The following is a 17,146-nucleotide window of genomic DNA, read 5'->3' on the forward strand; positions in this document are numbered from 1 at the left end:
TGAGCCACCCAGATGCCCCACTGTAGTTCATTTCCATATGGCCATTATTTCTTCAAGTATATTTTTTTCTTATCCTTCTCTCTTCCTTTTGTACCCGGTATGAGTATGCTGATGCACTTAATGGTGTTTTACTTTTCTCTGAGGGTCTGTTCTGTTTTCTTTTTTCTTTTCCCTTGCTATTCCTTGGATTGCATAATCTTTAATCTTTATTAATCTGTCTTTGATTTTGCCATCTTATTCTTCTGCCAATTGAAATGCACTGTTCAGCCCCTCTAATGACTATTTAATTTCAGTTATTGTACTTTTGAACTCCAGAATTTCATTGTTTATTTTTAATAATACTTATCTCTCTATTGACACTCTGTTTGATATGATGTCATCATACAGTCCTTTACTACTTTATTTTTTTTTTATTTTTATTTTTTAAGATTTTATTTATTTGACAGAGAGAAATCACAAGTAGACAGAGGGGCAGGCAGAGAGAGAGAGGGAAGCAGGCTCCCTGCTGAGCAGAGAGCCCGATGCGGGACTCGATCCTAGGAGCCTGAGATCATGACCTGAGCCGAAGGCAGCAGCTTAACCCACTGAGCCACCCAGGCGCCCAGTCCTTTACTACTTTAATTATGGTTTTCTTTAGTTCTTTGAATATATGTAAATGACTCTTTGAAGTCTTTGTTAAATCTGACTTCTGGTGGCTCACACAGGCAGTTTCTGTGGTTGCTTTTTCCTATTTCTTTCCTATTTCTTTCTATGGCTTGTAATTTCTGGTTGGAAACTGGACATCTGATACAATATCGTAGCAGCTCTTGATACTGGTCTCCCGTGCCCTTCTCAGGGCTTCTGATTGTTACTTGCTTATTTGTTTAGTTACTGAGTGGATTATTTTAGTGACTTCTCTTTCTCTCTTGGCATGTTAAGCATCTGGTGTTGTTCCTAGGGGGTGCAGATTTGGATATGCCCACATTCACCCAGGAATTTTTCACAGGGCTCCCTTTCACTGCCTCTTTTCTTGACTACACCCAGATGTTAAGCTCCATTAATTGCCGTCTGCTTGCTCCATTGTTTTCAACAATGCCTTAGGACATGAATTGTTTCCCAGCTTGATCCAAAAAATTGGAGCTCACTAGAAGGGATAGTTCTTGGGTCAGAGCTTGAAATTTGTTCTGACCCCAGGAGGGTTCAGCCCAGCTGGTTTACAGGTTAGCCTGTATCTGAATCTCCTCCTGTTTGCCCTTCACTACAATGCCCTAGGTTTTGAGATGGCCCTTAGGCTTGAACTTCACACTTTGTTGTAGACAAAGTCAGCATTGGAACAATGTTGGATTGAACAGTCTTCTTGGAAGAAATTCAAGGGTTATTGGTTTTAAGGCCTGCTTCATCTTTCTGGCAAAATCTTTGGCTCTGGAATTGTGTAGTAGAGACAGTGATGTGCTCTTCTCTCTGTGTGTCATCCCCAGTTTAGGAACTGAGCACTTCTTGGAAGCGTATATGGTGGCAGTCTCAGGTCACCTAGTCTTGCCTGTCTTGGTGTGGGGCTTCTGCTTTCCAAAGTAGCTGGGTGAAGGACAGTCTGGGTCCTAGTATTTTCAGCCTACAGCCTACAGCAGCAACATAGGACCTCTTTCCTGGGAATAGCAGTTAAGTGGAAGAGAGATAGATGCCCTTACCTGCACTTACGTGGAACTTAGCTTTAGCATCAGGTAGCTTTGAGCAGAATGAGAAACGCTGATGTCCTGCCCCTCCTGGGAGATTGCTCTTGAACTGGTATCTGTGGCGAGAGGGCACTCTTTGTTCCTGGCTACACCAGGCTGAAGTTTCAGCCTTCCTTAGCCGAAGGAGGAAGGAAAGAGAGGAAGTAAGTAGATTTTGGTTCAAATACTACATAGTCTTGCTGTTTTTCCCGAGTTTCAGATTTTCTTGAGAAAATGTTTCTTCATTTGCCTTATAACTTAGGGTCATTTTTGCATATTGGGTCAATAATGTATCCCAAAGACATAGACTAGAATTTGAAACACAAGAAGAGCTGAATAACTATTTATTGAATCACTCAGTAAATTAAGATAAAAAAGAACTGTTGGAATGCAGAAAGTACATTGGTCAGTTATCAAATTTTTCTAATAAAGTGAGAACCTTTTTGAGGAGAAGGAATTAGTGTTATGATGTACTGGATACAGTTAGAACAACGAGTTAGCTTTCTTGATAAGAGAGCCTAAATGTGCTTTTTTACCTTTTGTTTTTTAAACTCCCCCTTTAAAAGATACTCATTGTTAAGTTCTGCCCACTTTAAGTAGTGGTAGAAGTCTACACCCAAGTGGTTTAAGTTAAATCTTTCTTACTTGAATCATTTTCAATGTGTATGGAAACTTTTTTTTACAGGACAGAAACTTGTAGCAAATCCTTTTTTTCCCTTTAAATTGATACTACACATAAGTGATCAGTTTTTAAATACATTTTAATTTTCATATTGTTAGATTTTTAGAAATATATTTGTATGCAAAGATTGCATTTTCTTATTGCTTTGATTTAAATGATTTGTCATCTTGTCTCTCTTTGATTTCTTCAGCTGATAAATTGGTAGTAATTTTAATAACAACTCTCCCAAAATCAATGATCATATTCCTCTACCTGCAAATGAATGCATCCAAATTAGCAAATTACTTTTTTTTAGTATTGAATATTGCATCATAAGTAAATTAAAAACAAACAAACAACCTTGCTTTTTCAGTGAGATGTTCAGAGAAGTCTGTTATTATGTCTAATATGTGTTTGCTGCATATGGACTTCAAAAGACTGGCAGTTTTGTTCATTGTCTCTTCTAATAGGTGCTTACACATTTATGGATGAATAAATAGATACTTCTCTTCCATTTCCTTCACTTCCCTTCCCTTTCCCATCCATCCATCCTTCCTTCCATCCATCCATCCCTTCTTTGTTGATGTCCTTCTACTTACAAATAGTTTCATGATACCAGCTGTTCTGAGGTTTTTGGATATGCTAATAAATAAGACAGTGTCTTCCCTCCTAAGAGTTCATTTCTACTGGAAAAAGATTCTGTTCATCTTCTCCTACCCTTATCTACCTCTTCTTCCCTAGCAAATGCTTAGGGGACATGTTACAGAGTGTTTGAGATGACTTGGGTACTGATTTTGATTTATATATTCTGCAAGTAAAATAATTTACTAAATGAGGAGCGCATTGGTGGAGAGGTTGAAAGCAGTCCCATGTAATTGATTCTTTTATGTATAATGAATCTTAACCTTTATGAAGGGGACTTTAAATTCTTAGGTAGGTATTTTTCTAAAACATAAATAAGCTTTCCTCCTGTTCTAAAGGTAAAACAGACAATCTTGAGTTCCATAGTATATGTATATTAATGATATATGTATACTGGTACTTTGGTACTGAATTTAAAATGGTGAAGTATTTGGGCACCTGGGTGGCTCAGTGGGTTAAGCCTCTGCCTTCCGCTTCGGTCATGGTCTCGGGGTCCTGGGATCCGCCCACGTTGGGCTCTCTGCTCAGCGGGGAGCCTGTTTCCTCCTCTCTCTCTGCCTGCCTCTCTGCCTTCTTGTGATCTCTCTCTCTGTCAAATAAATAAATATAATCTTTAAAAAAATAAATAAAATGGTGAAGTATTGCTGTTGATATTTAGGCAATCAGCTTACCTTGCCTTTTAAAAAAATTTTTTTTTTTTTTTTTTTTTTAATTTGACAGAGATCACAGGTAGGTCTAGAGGCAGGCAGAGGGAGAGGGAGAACAGGCTCCCTGCTGAGCAGAAAGCCCGATGCAGGGCTCAATCCCAGGACCCCTGAGATCATGACCTGAGTGGAAAGCAGAGGCTTTAACCCACTGAGCCACCCAGGCACCCCTTACCTTGCTTTTTTATTTAGCAAATTGTCCATAGCTAGTGTTCAGTCTCTTTTTGCTTTTGTGTAGTTTATTATATAAGTAACATGCTTTGTGCAATAGGTGCCTAATATAGAAACGGTGGATAACTTAGTGTTGTTTCCTATTTTTGAAGAGAGTTGTCAGTCATAAATGATATATAACAAATAATGTGTTCCCATTTTTTAATATTATTCATTCATCAACTAAGTGAGTACTTGCTGTTTGCCACAGGCCATGTTGTAGCTGCTTGTTGTACACTATCATAAAGGTTATATACCAGGTAATTCCTCTGCTCTCCTACTAAAATTTCGACTTTAGTGAGACTGGACTGGTTGTTAAATAAGAATTTTATAGTTCTAAAACAGTGATTAAGTAAGCTGTAAGTGGTGTGGAATTATACTTAAAGATTTTTAAAAATGTTAGTTTATAGTTCTGTGTATATATATCTCGTATATTTTTTAATGGACACTTAAGATGCTATTCTGGATGCTTTTCAAAGCCTGTGTGTGTGTGTGTGTGTGTGTGTGTGTGTGTGTGTGTATTTCATATCTATAAACAGCTCTCTATTACGTGTTGTTACAGTGTATTTTGGTTATGTAGTATATCCAGGAGTATAATTTGCAGTGCAGTGGAGTTACATCATATGCACATTTACCTTATGACAAAATCATCCATGAGATTGGCAAAAATTAAAGGATTAATGACTAAGGAACCAAATACTTAAAAAGTTTTCTCAAAAGTGCTGTTTATACCCCATTTAACTGTGTCTAGTGTATATTTTTCTTTTATTGATTTTTTAAATAAAATGTATCCTAAACTTTGTCATTTTAAGTATTTTGAAGTGTACAGTCCAGTGGCATTAAGAACATTCACAATGTTGTCTAACTACTACCACTTTCTGTTTCTAAAACCTTTTTTATCATCCCAACCAGAAACTCTGTATTTATTAAGCAGTAACTCCCCATTCTCCCTCTCCCCAACCCCCTGGTAACCTCTATTCTTCTTTCTGTGTCAGTGAATTTGCCTATTCTAGATACCTCATGTCAGTGGGGTCATATAATACTTGTCTTTTTGTGACTGGCTTATTTCACTTAGTGCAGTGTTTTTGAGGTTCATCCACATTGTGGCGTGTATCAGAATTTTACTCTTTTTATGGCCAGATATTGTCTATATGTACACTACATTTTCCATTCATCTGTTGTTGATGGACACTTGGGTTCTTTCCATCTTCAGCTGTTGTGAATAATACTGCTGTGAGCATTGCTGTACAAGTATCTCTTCAAGTCCCTGCTTTCAGTTTTTGGGGTATATATCCAGAAGTGGATCATAATGCTAATTCTGTATTTAACTTTTTGAGGAACCACCAAACTGTTCTCCACAGTGGCTGCAGTACTTCCCATTTTACAGTAAATTTTTATACAAATGTTTTCAGCAGTGTCCTAAGCGCAAAACCACGTATGTAGCACTTTGTGAGTGATTTTTGAGCATGGTTTTGAGTTCAAGATTTAAAAAAATATATATATTTTATTTATTTATTTGACAGACAGAGATCACAAGCAAGCAGAGAGGCAGGGGGATGCAGGCTTCCTGCTGAGCAGAGAGCCTGATGTGGGGGCTCGATCCCAGGATCCTGAGATCATGACCTGAGCGGAAGGCAGAGGCTTTAACCCACTGAGCCACCCAGGCACCCCGAGTATAGGATTTTAATTTTGTGTACTTCACTACTCTTTGGTGTTCTAGGAGCATTATATTTGTGTCGGAATTTATACTATGTTGTGGTATTAGTTGCAGTTGATATACAGAATAAGAACTTAGGTAATGAGGTAGAGATTTTCTGTATTATTGACTCTTTTGAGAAAATAATACCATTTTCACTTTTTGGAAACATGGCATTTCATACACAAAGATATGCAGCTGCAACTTCAGTGATGATTATTTCTGTCTTATCATGCTGGAAAGGGGATGGGTTCTGAAGCTGGTGGTCTTACTTTTGATTTGTGTGTTTTAACCCTTAAGAGTTTCCCATGTGACCTCACTTTCACCTTTTATAAAGGATATAATGTGTTCTTACCAAGTTACTGTGAGGATTAGATAGTATATGTGAAAATGAACTCTTTTTCAAAATTAATTAGTGAATCAAAAACTAATCACTTCTGTCCTAAGAACCCCCCCACACCTCCTCCAGGAAGTCATTGACTTTACTTTCCTTTTTCATTTAAAAACATCTTTTCTTTTTGTGTCTTATACCTTTATAAATCTTATTGTTTAAACTCATTTTGTTTTATTTTTATTTTAATATACTGCAAATATAAATATATAATTTATATAATATACAATTTTAATATAAATACTAATATTTATGAAATAAAATTATTCTTCCTTAAATGAAAATTTGGGCTAAGGTATTTGGAGAAGAGAGAGTTTATTTCAAAGCTTATTTTAAAGCTTGATTTAGTGGTGTTATATAAAGGAAATTCCTCTATATTTGAATTTTCATTTAATTTTGCATGTCTTAGCATTTCCAGATGAATAAATTGAGTCCTAGAGCTTTTGATTGTCTTTTCCAAGATTATGTAGCTATTTAGTGGAGGCATGAGGCAGAAATCAGCTCTTTTACCTTGTATTCCAGTGTTCTACCACATTAGACTTCCCTCCTACATTTTACCAGTTCTATGATTTCCTTTGGCAACAGGTTTGCATGGCGTCTCTCCATGGTACTAGAAATGTACAGAGTGCACTTGCATTTGTATTAACCACCTTAAGGGATTTCTTGCTCTTGTTCCTTTTATTCCCTCTAAACTGGGAAATAACTCTTGCAGACCTTTTAAAAGATTTTCCTAGGGGTGCCTGTGTGGCTCGGTCAATTAAGCATCTGCCTTCGGCTTGGGTCATGATCTCCAGGCCCCATGTTTGGCTCCCTGCTCAGCAGAGAGGCGGCTTCTCCTTTCCCTTCTCCTTCTGCCCCTCTCTCTGCTTGTGGTCTCTGTCTCTCTCAAATAAATAAAATCTTTTAAGAAGTTTTTTGTTTTTTTTTTTTTTTAAACAAGCAATCAAAAAGCAAGACTTCAATATGTCATCTTTTGTTTATGGTAATTTAGTTTTTGGAAAGCTTTTCAATTCGTAAGTCCCAGCTGTTTACCTTCCAGCATCCCATAAATAGCCTCACTAAAACTCAAGCAAGCTATTGTGGAGGTAACATCATGTAATCTAAAGTATGTTGGAAGTGTAGATAGCACCTCTCAATTAGTTTCCTGTTGTTGGAAATTGTTTGAGTTTGCTTTTTCTGCAGGTATAGTTTGGGATATTCAAGTTGGAGGAGCTATTAGAAATCAGCTCTAATTTTAATATATGAAGAAACTGATAGTAGCAAAATTGAGTCTGCAAACCAGGATTCCTGAATATATATACCATGTCTTTAAAAAATTTTATTATATACCATTATATATCATGGTATATAAGATATATACCATGTCTTTAAAAAGATTTATTTTGAAATAATTATAGATATTATTATTTATTATCTATAATTATAGATATTTTCTTTTTCTTCTAATTATTAAAAGCAGATTTATGGGATGCCTAGGTGGCTCAATTGGTTAAGCGTCTGCCTTTGACTCGGATCATGATCCCAGGGTACTGGGATTGGGTCCCACATCGGGCTCCTTACTCAGTGGGGTGCCTGCTTCTCTCTCTGCCTTTTTTTCCCACTGTTTGTGCTCTCTTTTTCTCTCTCTGACATAATAAATAAATAAAATCTTAAAAAAAGAAAGATTTAACTTAATTTTTCAAAAGATGAAAATAATTCATAAGGTTTGCTGTTTTAAATACAAAAAGAATATTTTGTAACAAATCAGATAATACAGATTATTCTAAAATAAAATTAATTTCAAAAGTAAAATCTACTTACCTCCATTTTGTCTTTTTTGATAAGGTAACGTTTTAGTGTGTAACCTTTTATGCGCTTTATTTTCTTAGAGAAACAAATCAAATATATATACATACAGGGTTTAGATATTTATGTGGAAGTAATTGAGTTGGTCTCCAGCTTGATTTATTTATTTAATTCTAAAGATAGATTTATTTATTTACTTATTTATTTGCCCACACTGAGCAGGGAGCCTGATGTGGGACTCAATCCCAGGATCCTGGGATCATGACCTGACTTAAAGGGAGATGCTTAACCGACTGAGCCACCCAGGCATCCTCAGCTTGATTTATTTACTTTTTAAATTTGTAATCTATTTTTAAGATTTTTATTTATTTACTTGAAAGAGAGTGCAAGCGATGGGGTATGAAGAGGGAGGAGCGGAGGGAGGGGGCGAAGCAGACTCTGCAGTGAGTGGGGAGCTTGTTGTGGACCTGGAGATCACAGCCTGAGCCAAAATCAAGAATCAGATGCTTAACCGACTTTAAGTGCCCCAGGTGCTCCTCCAGCTTGCTTTAAAACAAAACCAAAAACAAAAACCTGACAACTATATAATAGACATCTTCTGATTCAAGACATCCAGTTTATGGCTCTATCATTATTTATTTAATGATTTCCCAACTGATGGACAGTGACTTTGCAGTTTTATACGCTAGGAACAGTGCTGCCAAACAGAGCAAAGTACCTGGTGCACAGGTGTGAGTATTTATGTGGGATAGATTCTAAGGTGGTATAAAAGCATGGTTAACAGCGAAGACTTGCTGGAATGAATCCAGGCTGCACCATTTGAGAGCCAGGCAACTTAAGGCAAGATATTTTTTGTGCTCTCATTTTCTCTGAAAGAGGAATTAGATCAGTAATAATCTTTACTTTCTGGGGAGACTAACTTCTTTGATAGGCTAATGGGGGACAAATGCTTTCTCCCTGTTTACTGACCAAAGAGGTTGATCACCTTTTCATGTGTTGTAATTATTTGTAATTCTGTGAGTTACACATTGTCTTGTGTTCTCATTTTGACTTAATTGCCTTTTTAAAATTGCTTTGTGAGATTTGTTTGTATACTCGACCTTAACTCTTCATTATAGTGAATATATCCTTTACTCTGCTGCTTGCCTTTAGTTTTGTGTTTTCTTCTTTCCACATTACTGAGTTGACCATATCTTTCTATGCAGATCTGTCATTAAAGTAGGTAGACCAGAATTTTATTATTGCTTATAAACTGGTCTATGCGTACCATATTGATTTGTAAATGTCACTGTTACTAAATATTAAAACCTCATAAATTCATGGTTCTGTTTCTAGAGTATTTAGGTTCTTTAATAGTTTGTCTATTTTTGTACCCATGTCAAATGTGTATATTATTTATTCTCCTAAAATGTGCTATGATTAAGTACTAGGTTAGTATTAAATATTTTACACATTTTTTGTCAGTATGTTTCCTGATGGTTGAAATGCCATTTTTTTCTCCAGTAGTAAATAGTATACTTTGTTTCTTCTCATGCAGGTCTTTGAAGTTCTACAGTTTAGTTCTCAGTGCTGAACTTCCTTCTCCCTTAAGTTATTATAAACTTTTGCTGCTGTTTAATAAACGTGAAGATGTCTCGCAGTCCTGATGCGAAGGAAGACCCTGTGGAATGTCCTCTTTGCATGGAGCCTTTGGAGATAGATGATATCAACTTTTTCCCTTGCACCTGTGGCTATCAGATTTGCCGATTTTGTTGGCATCGAATTCGCACTGATGAAAATGGGCTTTGTCCTGCGTGTAGAAAGGTAAATACTCTAGAGTAACTTTGTATAGGGTTTTTTTGTCCCAAACATACAAGTAGATTTAAAAGAATCTACAAACCTCAGGTGATTTCATGTGTAGCATTTTTAAGATAATAATGAAGTAGAAAGATATTGTATGACCTTGGTAAAGTCATATAACCTCTCTAGTTGACCTTTAGCTCTCTTATCTGGAGAGATTTGCAGGATCAGTGGTGCTGGATATTTAAGAGAATTATGCCAGTGGAGAGGCAGTGGATTAGATAGGATATTGTGAATTTGGAAAAACACATTCAGCTGGGAGGATAATCACTTTAATTTTCTAGTACAAAATAGAATAAAAGTTTTGATATTTATTGAGAGGTCATGGGTTAAAATGACAGAAATACTGCTTCAGAAGATAATAGGTACTCATTTGTTGAGTCTTCACAACGACTCTAGGCTGTAATGCTATCCCCAGTGTACATGAAACTAGGGCTTTCAAGTAACTTAACCACAGGCATCAGCTATTGGGTAGTAGGTTTGGGATTCAAACATAAATCTTTTGAGTCTTTTCTAACTCTAAATAGTTCTATGATTTTTAATATTCCTGGGTCCTGCATAAATAAGCAGGCCTAACAGTTACAATATAATGAGTGACTCAATAGAGTGAGTAGGATTGCTGTATTTGTATTTTGAAGGACTTTGTGATCCAGAGGTTAATGCAAATATCTTTTTTTTTTTTTGTCCTTGGTTTTCAGTGTCTCTTGGTATGGTTTAAACTTTGACTCATTTCAAAGAGCTCTTATGTTCATTACTACAGATTTTGAGAAAGCAGGAATGTGTTTTAGATACCTAGAATATTTAAATTTCATCTCTCAATTTCCTCATCAGAGAGATTATATCTTAGAAGGCAATGCATTATCCAGCTGTTGTTTTTTTTTAATCTAGTGGGCATGTAATATATATTACATGAATCAAAAAAGGTTAGATCTACTTAAGTGTTGAGTTTGTATATAGTATATGTAGTATATATAACATGTAATAGATATTTATAATGTATATGTATTATCTTTTTATAAGGTTAATGTATATAGTTTTGGTATTAATGTATTTTAGGAATGTGAATGAAAACTAAATGAAAATCTTAATATTAGCTTTGGTCAAAATTTGTAATAAATTTGTGTTAGTGGATTTGGAGCATTCAGTCGTATTTTAAAAATTGGCTCCTGGCCATTCCATAAGAAGACAATTATATTGAACTATTTTGTTGAAAGTGGTAATTCTCATTATAGCCAGAAACTATAAGGCTTGCAAAGTTGTTTTACTTAATAAGTTTATCTCTTTTTTTCCTTTTTGTGTGCTATGAAGAGGAATCAATAAAAAGACCACTTATTAAATAGTCATTAGAGAAAAATCAATTATTTGGGGAAATGGCAAAAAAATTCACTTCACTTTTAGGAGATTACCTAGAATCACCTTAAATTCTTAGGAAGTAGAGAAAAAAAAGTAGAAAAATTTTAAGGATAAAGCAAAATAATTTTAGCAGAGCTGGTTATGAATAAAAGTGTGCTTTTCTGGGAAGACAAGCAAGTATGAAGAATTGGAAAGGCAGTAGGCCATTGGGATCAATTTTAGGGAAGAAGCGTTAGCTTAAACATGCTGAGGATAAGGATGCTGAGAGAAGAGTAGTGGTGCTTTTAAGATCCTAAGGAAAATATCAGTGTGGTTGCTTCAGTGTTGCATTGGAACAGGATATGGATCCAGCCTAACTTTTATGCCATGTAGCAGAGACAGATGCTCTCTAGCTGAAACACTGGTTATAAATTTGGGTCAGAGCCTTAAGTTGGGTGGAGATACCCTGGAGGAACTAGGACCTCCTATGCTCAGAAGATGAATTATTGTTATACTCTGTCCACCAGTTTGTCCTCTTTGCAGTCACAAAAGAGCATCCTGCAGTAGACAGGAATAGCATTTATAGACTAGTTGACAGAGTTCTTTCATGTAAAAACATGTTAAGAACAAAGAATTAGCAGACATTTCAGGAATACCAGCATCAGTACCAAAAATCAGTAAATAAAAGAACCTAACAGAAGTAAGCAAACAGAAAGAAACATTTAAAAGTGTCATTGGTGCTTCTCAAATGAAAAGAGAGTGGCATATCTATGTTGTAGAAGGAATATATTTTAAAGAGCAGATTAGAGATCTTGCAAATGAGCAGTCTTACGGGTGGGCTGAGGAACAGAATGTATAAAGTTCAAGAATTGTGTTGTGAGGTCATTTCAACATTTGGAGGAGATCTGGTGGTTGAATTAGTAAGAAACATATACAGATCTAATCAGACAGTTAACTCTAGGGGAAACACAAAGTAATCATATTATGCTGCAATGGCTCAGATATGTTTTAGGGGTTGAGGTTTTTTTTTCTTCCATACAGATATATTAGAGCATCATTTGTAGAAAAGACTCTTTTTTTTTAAGGTTTTATTTATTTATTTTTATTTTTATTTTTTAAAGATTTTATTTATTTATTTGACACAGAGAGAGAGAGATCACAAGTAGGCAGAGAGGCAGGCAGAGAAAGAGCGGGGAAGCAGGCTCCCTGCTGAGCAGAGAGCCTGATGTGGGGTTTGATGCCAGGACCCTAAGATCATGACCTGAGCTGAAGGCAGAGGCTTAACCCACTGAGCCACCCAGGTGCCCTGGTTTTATTTATTTATGTGTGTGAGAGAGAGAGAGAATGAGAGAGAGAGAAAGAAAGAGTGCATGAGAGGGGAGAAGGTCAGAGGGAGAAGCACACTCCCTGCTGAGCAGGGAGCCTGGGGGGAGAATCCATCCTAGGACTCCAGAATCATAACCTGCGCTGAAGGCACAGGTGTCTCAATCAACTGAGACACCCAGGCGCCCTAGAAAAGAGTCTTTACTATTGAATGGTTTTGAACTCTTTCTTAAAAATCAGTTGCTCATAAATGTGTAAGTTCATTTCTAGAATCCATCCATGTCCATCTGCAGACGATTGTTTCTATCCTTATGCCAATACCACATTGTCTTGATTACTTTAAGTCTTAAATCACTTTAATCTAAGTGATAAATCTTTCAACTTTGTTATTCTTTATAGAATTTATTTTGGGCCTCTTAAGACTTTAGCATTTCCACATAAGCTTTTTAATTAGTTTGTAATTTTGTGCAAAATACCTACTGGGCTTTTGATTGAACTTGTATAAACCAATCAATTTGAAAAAATGACATCTTGAAAATGTTGGCTTATCTAGTTCATAAATAAGGTTTATCTTTCCAGTTTTCTAGGTTTTAAACATTTATAAAGCAATGTTCTGTAGTTTTCAGCATATGGAGTAGTATAGCATGTTTTGTTATATTTATCTGTAACTATTTTATGTTCTCTGAGTTTCAGCATGTGATATTTAAAAAATTCCATTTTCAGTTCATATATAGAATAATTGATTTTGTTAAATAGATTCCTTAGGTTTTTCTACATAAATGATCATGTCTTCTGTGAATAAAGACAATTTTACTTCTTCTTTTCTGACCTTTATGTTTTTAAATGATTTTTCTTGCCTTATTGCACTGGGTAAGCCCTTTAGTAGAACATTGGAATAAAAGTGTTAAGAACAATTATCTTTCTTCCCACTTTAATGGAAAGGCATTGAGTATTTTACAATTAAGTATGTTATTAAGCTGTGAGGTTTTTTGTTTTTGATTTTTTAAAAGATTTTATTTATTTTATTTGAAAGACAGAGATCACAAGTAGACATAGAGGCAGGCAGAGAGAGAGAGAGGAGGAAGCAGGCTCCCTGCTGAGCAGAGAGCCTGATGTGGGGCTCGATCCCAGGACCCTGGGATCATGATCTGAGCCGAAAGTAGAGGCTTTAACCCACTGAGCCACCCAGGTGCCCCTAGCTGTGAGTTTTTTGTAGATTTTTAAAAATCAGGTTGAGGACATTTTCCTTGCTGAGGGTTTGGGTTTTTAATCACAAGTGTGCGTTGCATTTTGTCAAATGCCTTTTTTGTTTCTTTTGAAATGATTATGTGTTTTCTTCTTCATTCTGTTGAAATGGTGATTTAGGTTGATTGATTTTTGAGTCAACCTTCCCTTCCAAGGATAAACCTCATTTGATCATGATATAGTACCCCTTTTCTTTTCAATTTGCTAATGTTTTCAGAAAGATTTTTATTATATATTTGAGGGAGTTTTTGTTTTGTTTTGGCAGCAGATCATGTATTTGTTTAAACAGATAAGCATTATTATTACATGTGTCCAGTAGTTCCAGTAGCTTCAGTGTGTGAGGAATGTTTTTACTTGTTATTGTTCATGTTGTTTTCTTTCTTTATGTGCTTGGTTATATCTGTGCCTGCTTCCTGGCTGTTGTCACTGAATTATTTGTAGGGTTGTCCAGAGCCCAAGGTATATTTGCCCTCCTCTAGAGAAATTTTGATTTGGCTTCTGCTGGACCCTATAAACAGTGCCATTGGGGATTCCTCAAGCATAACAGTCGCAGGTGAGGCCAGTGAGGCCAAGTATTAAGGTCTTAGGTCTCTAGGATGCAAATCTTCCATGAGATTGGTTTCAGCAACTTCTTCAGGATGTTTTTCTTCTTGTTTTTTTTTTTTTTTTTTTTAATCTTATTCTGACCTCTCTGTAGTTTGTTCTTATCCTGACACTGAAAGAGCCTTTTGGGGACAGGGCTGGGTCTCAGCTTAACATGGGATTGAGTTCCCCAAAGACTCGTCACCTTGGGCTGACCCTAGACTTTGAATGCTGACCCTCCCTCCCCATTTGTTGTTACACAGACTTTACACTTATCTCTCTGGATTTTGACTTTTATACAGAAATTGGCTTGGGACTTCCCCACTGCAGATCATTATTGTTTCTAAGATACTGGTTAAAAAACAAACATTATATAGTATTTTTCATTGTTTCTAGGAGAAGGAAAAGTTAAAGCTATGAATGCATTTATTGGAAAACAAAGAACAAAAAATGAATTTCTAGCTTATTTCTAGGTTAAGAAACCAAAAAAGAATAGTAAACATTGTGACAGTAGAAGCAGGGATTAAGCAGAATTTGCTAAAATAGAAAATAAGTAGTATTTCAATAAAAGTTAGATCCGGTTCTTTGAATAAAATAATATAAACAATATGATATAAACAATAAAATAATCAAACTCTTGGCAAGTTTGATCAGAAAATAAAGTGAAAAGACAAAGATACATTAGAAATGAAATGAAAGTGGGAGGGACACCTGGGTGGCTCAGTGGGTTAAGCCTCTGCCTTCAGCTCAGGTCATGATCTCAGGGTCCTGGGATCCAGCTCCCCGGCTCTCTGCTCCGTGGGAGGCCTGCTCCACCGCCCCCCCCCCCACCTGCCTCTCTGCCTACTTGTGATCTCTCTGTCAAATAAATAAATAAAATATTTAAAAAAGAAATGAAAGTGGGACCATAACTACACACATGGAAAAAAATTAAGTGATTACACTAGAGACTGTAAACCATCATAATTAATAGTTTGGCAATTTATCATCAAATTAACACTATTAAAATATTTTATACATTAAAACTGGTTCTTCACAGTTGTCATATTTTGTATTAGTTTGATATATAATACACAATAATATATTTAAAGAAAAATTTCCTGCTTGTACTTTTTCATTTGATGCTGTATTCCTGGAAAATTAAGTTTAATATATGTGTTTCAGTCAAAAAGTAAACCAGATGTATTTTTTCATCTCCCAGTTTTAGTCTTCCTCCCTTGCTCATTGCTTTGTATCAGCTTGTTAATTTTCTGTCATTGGGTTTGTAAAGTAGCTATTATGATGGTATGTGTGTGGTGGAGAAGCTGTCATGGAATGCTTGCTTTTCCAACTTTTTCTGGAACCTTGAAAAGTTAAGGTTTTTTTTAAAAGGAAAATTAACCATGCTGAATTAAATTCTCCATTCTAGAGAGTAGCTTGGCGTTCATTTGGTAGATATTTATTGAGTACCTAAAATATGCACTACTAGCTTTATATTTCATCCTGGAGAAAGACTTAAGGTCATGCAAAAGTCACAGCAGTTACCAGGTCAGCTGTTTTATATGCCTCCTACTCAGAATTCAGTTGCGGTATGCCAGATAGGACCAGTTAGCTAGAAGGTTCAGATTTTTATTTTATTATTTTTATTCAGACTTAAAAGAAAAAGATTTTATTTATTTATTTGACAGAGAGAGAGAGAGAAGGAGGGAGAGTTCAAGCAAGGGGAGTGGCAGGCAGAGGGAGAGGGAGAAGCAGGCTCCCAGCCTGATGGTAGGGCTCGATTCCAGGACCCAGGGACCATAACCCAAGCCCGGGGCAGACACTTAGCCGACTGAGCCACTCAGGTGTCTCTATTCAGATTTTTAAATGTGGAAATCAAATGGTCTGGGTGCTTGCGTCCTCCAGGACCACTAAGAATTATGTCTGAATATTTAAGAACAGGATTTTTGGAGACCTTATGACATTACCAGTAGAAGCTGAGGAATATAAAGAGAGGTCTCACTTTTTTAATTGCCTTCATCATTAATCTTAGTGTGTCCACAAATTTGAGGGGTTTTGTTTTTGTGTTTTACTTACGTATGTAAAGATTAAAGTACCTTTATGTTAAAAGCATAGCAAGATTTCAGGCTTTTGAATACTGTCTCCACTCTACCTTGTTCCTTCTTTTTTTCTTGACAACATCACTCTTAATCCCTACTCCTATATTCTGATAGGCACAATTTCCTATTTCTGGGATCTCTTCATATACACTTAGATATGATGATATTTAATGTGTCCCCATCTTTCATTTATTATTAACTATTTCTTAGTGGGGAGGGGCAGAGGGAGAGGGAGAATCTTAAGCAGGTTCCACAACCAGCATGGAGCCCAATGCAGGACTCAGTTTCACAACCCTGAGATCATAACCTGAGGTGAAATCAAGAATTGGATATTTAGCGAACTAAGCCACCTACGTACCCCTGTTTTTTATTAGTAGTAATAATAAGTGACTTATTGAATGCTTAAGTGTAGGAAACAGTTTTAATCACTTTATAAATATATATCTTTTCTAACTCTTACAGGAACCCTCTTAATAATGTACTGTGATCCCTCTTTTACAGAAGAGATGACCGAGGCAGGCAGGTCACAACTTATGGCCAAGGTCTCTCAGATAGTAAAGAGAAGCCAAGATTCAAAGCCAGGCAGTAGATTCCACAGCTCTCATTCAGGCCACCAGTACCCTTGGCATTAGTAGTAGGAATGCAAACAGTATTGTAATGACAATAAGGGGGGGGGGATTGCAACAGTGTAATTGCTAATGTTTATTGAGGGATTACTGTGTGCTATTCACGATAATAATGGCTTTATGAGAGTTATATAACTGTTAAACCAGACTTTAAGATAATTTTCATCTTCTTGAGGATGCTGACTTTCATTAACTTGCTTAAGTCCATGTGGCTAGTAAGTGTTGGAAATTAAAGTCAAGCTCCTGAGCCAGAGTATCTATGGATTGTTGCTTATTTGCCCATTTCTGTTCCTTTTAGATGGACAATGAATTAAAGAATAAATACATCATTAATCTTCTAG

The 17,146-nt window shown here is 36.1% G+C and overlaps 1 protein-coding gene across 6 annotated transcripts in view; it reads left to right on the forward strand.

Moving 5' to 3' along the window:
• Positions 1-17,146, forward strand: part of CNOT4 (CCR4-NOT transcription complex subunit 4) — a 139,321-nt gene that overhangs the window by 51,523 nt on the left and 70,652 nt on the right. For all 6 annotated transcript variants that reach the window (XM_082693272.1, XM_082693273.1, XM_082693274.1 and 3 more), the window contains exon 2: positions 9,318-9,583. In XM_082693272.1, the coding sequence (XP_082549398.1) occupies positions 9,410-9,583 (174 nt within the window). In that variant the 5' untranslated portion in view covers positions 9,318-9,409. The remainder of the gene's footprint in view (positions 1-9,317; positions 9,584-17,146) is intronic.

The sequence above is a fragment of the Mustela nivalis genome, assembly GCF_964662115.1.
Source record: "Mustela nivalis genome assembly, chromosome: 12".
Taxonomy (NCBI): domain Eukaryota; kingdom Metazoa; phylum Chordata; class Mammalia; order Carnivora; family Mustelidae; genus Mustela; species Mustela nivalis.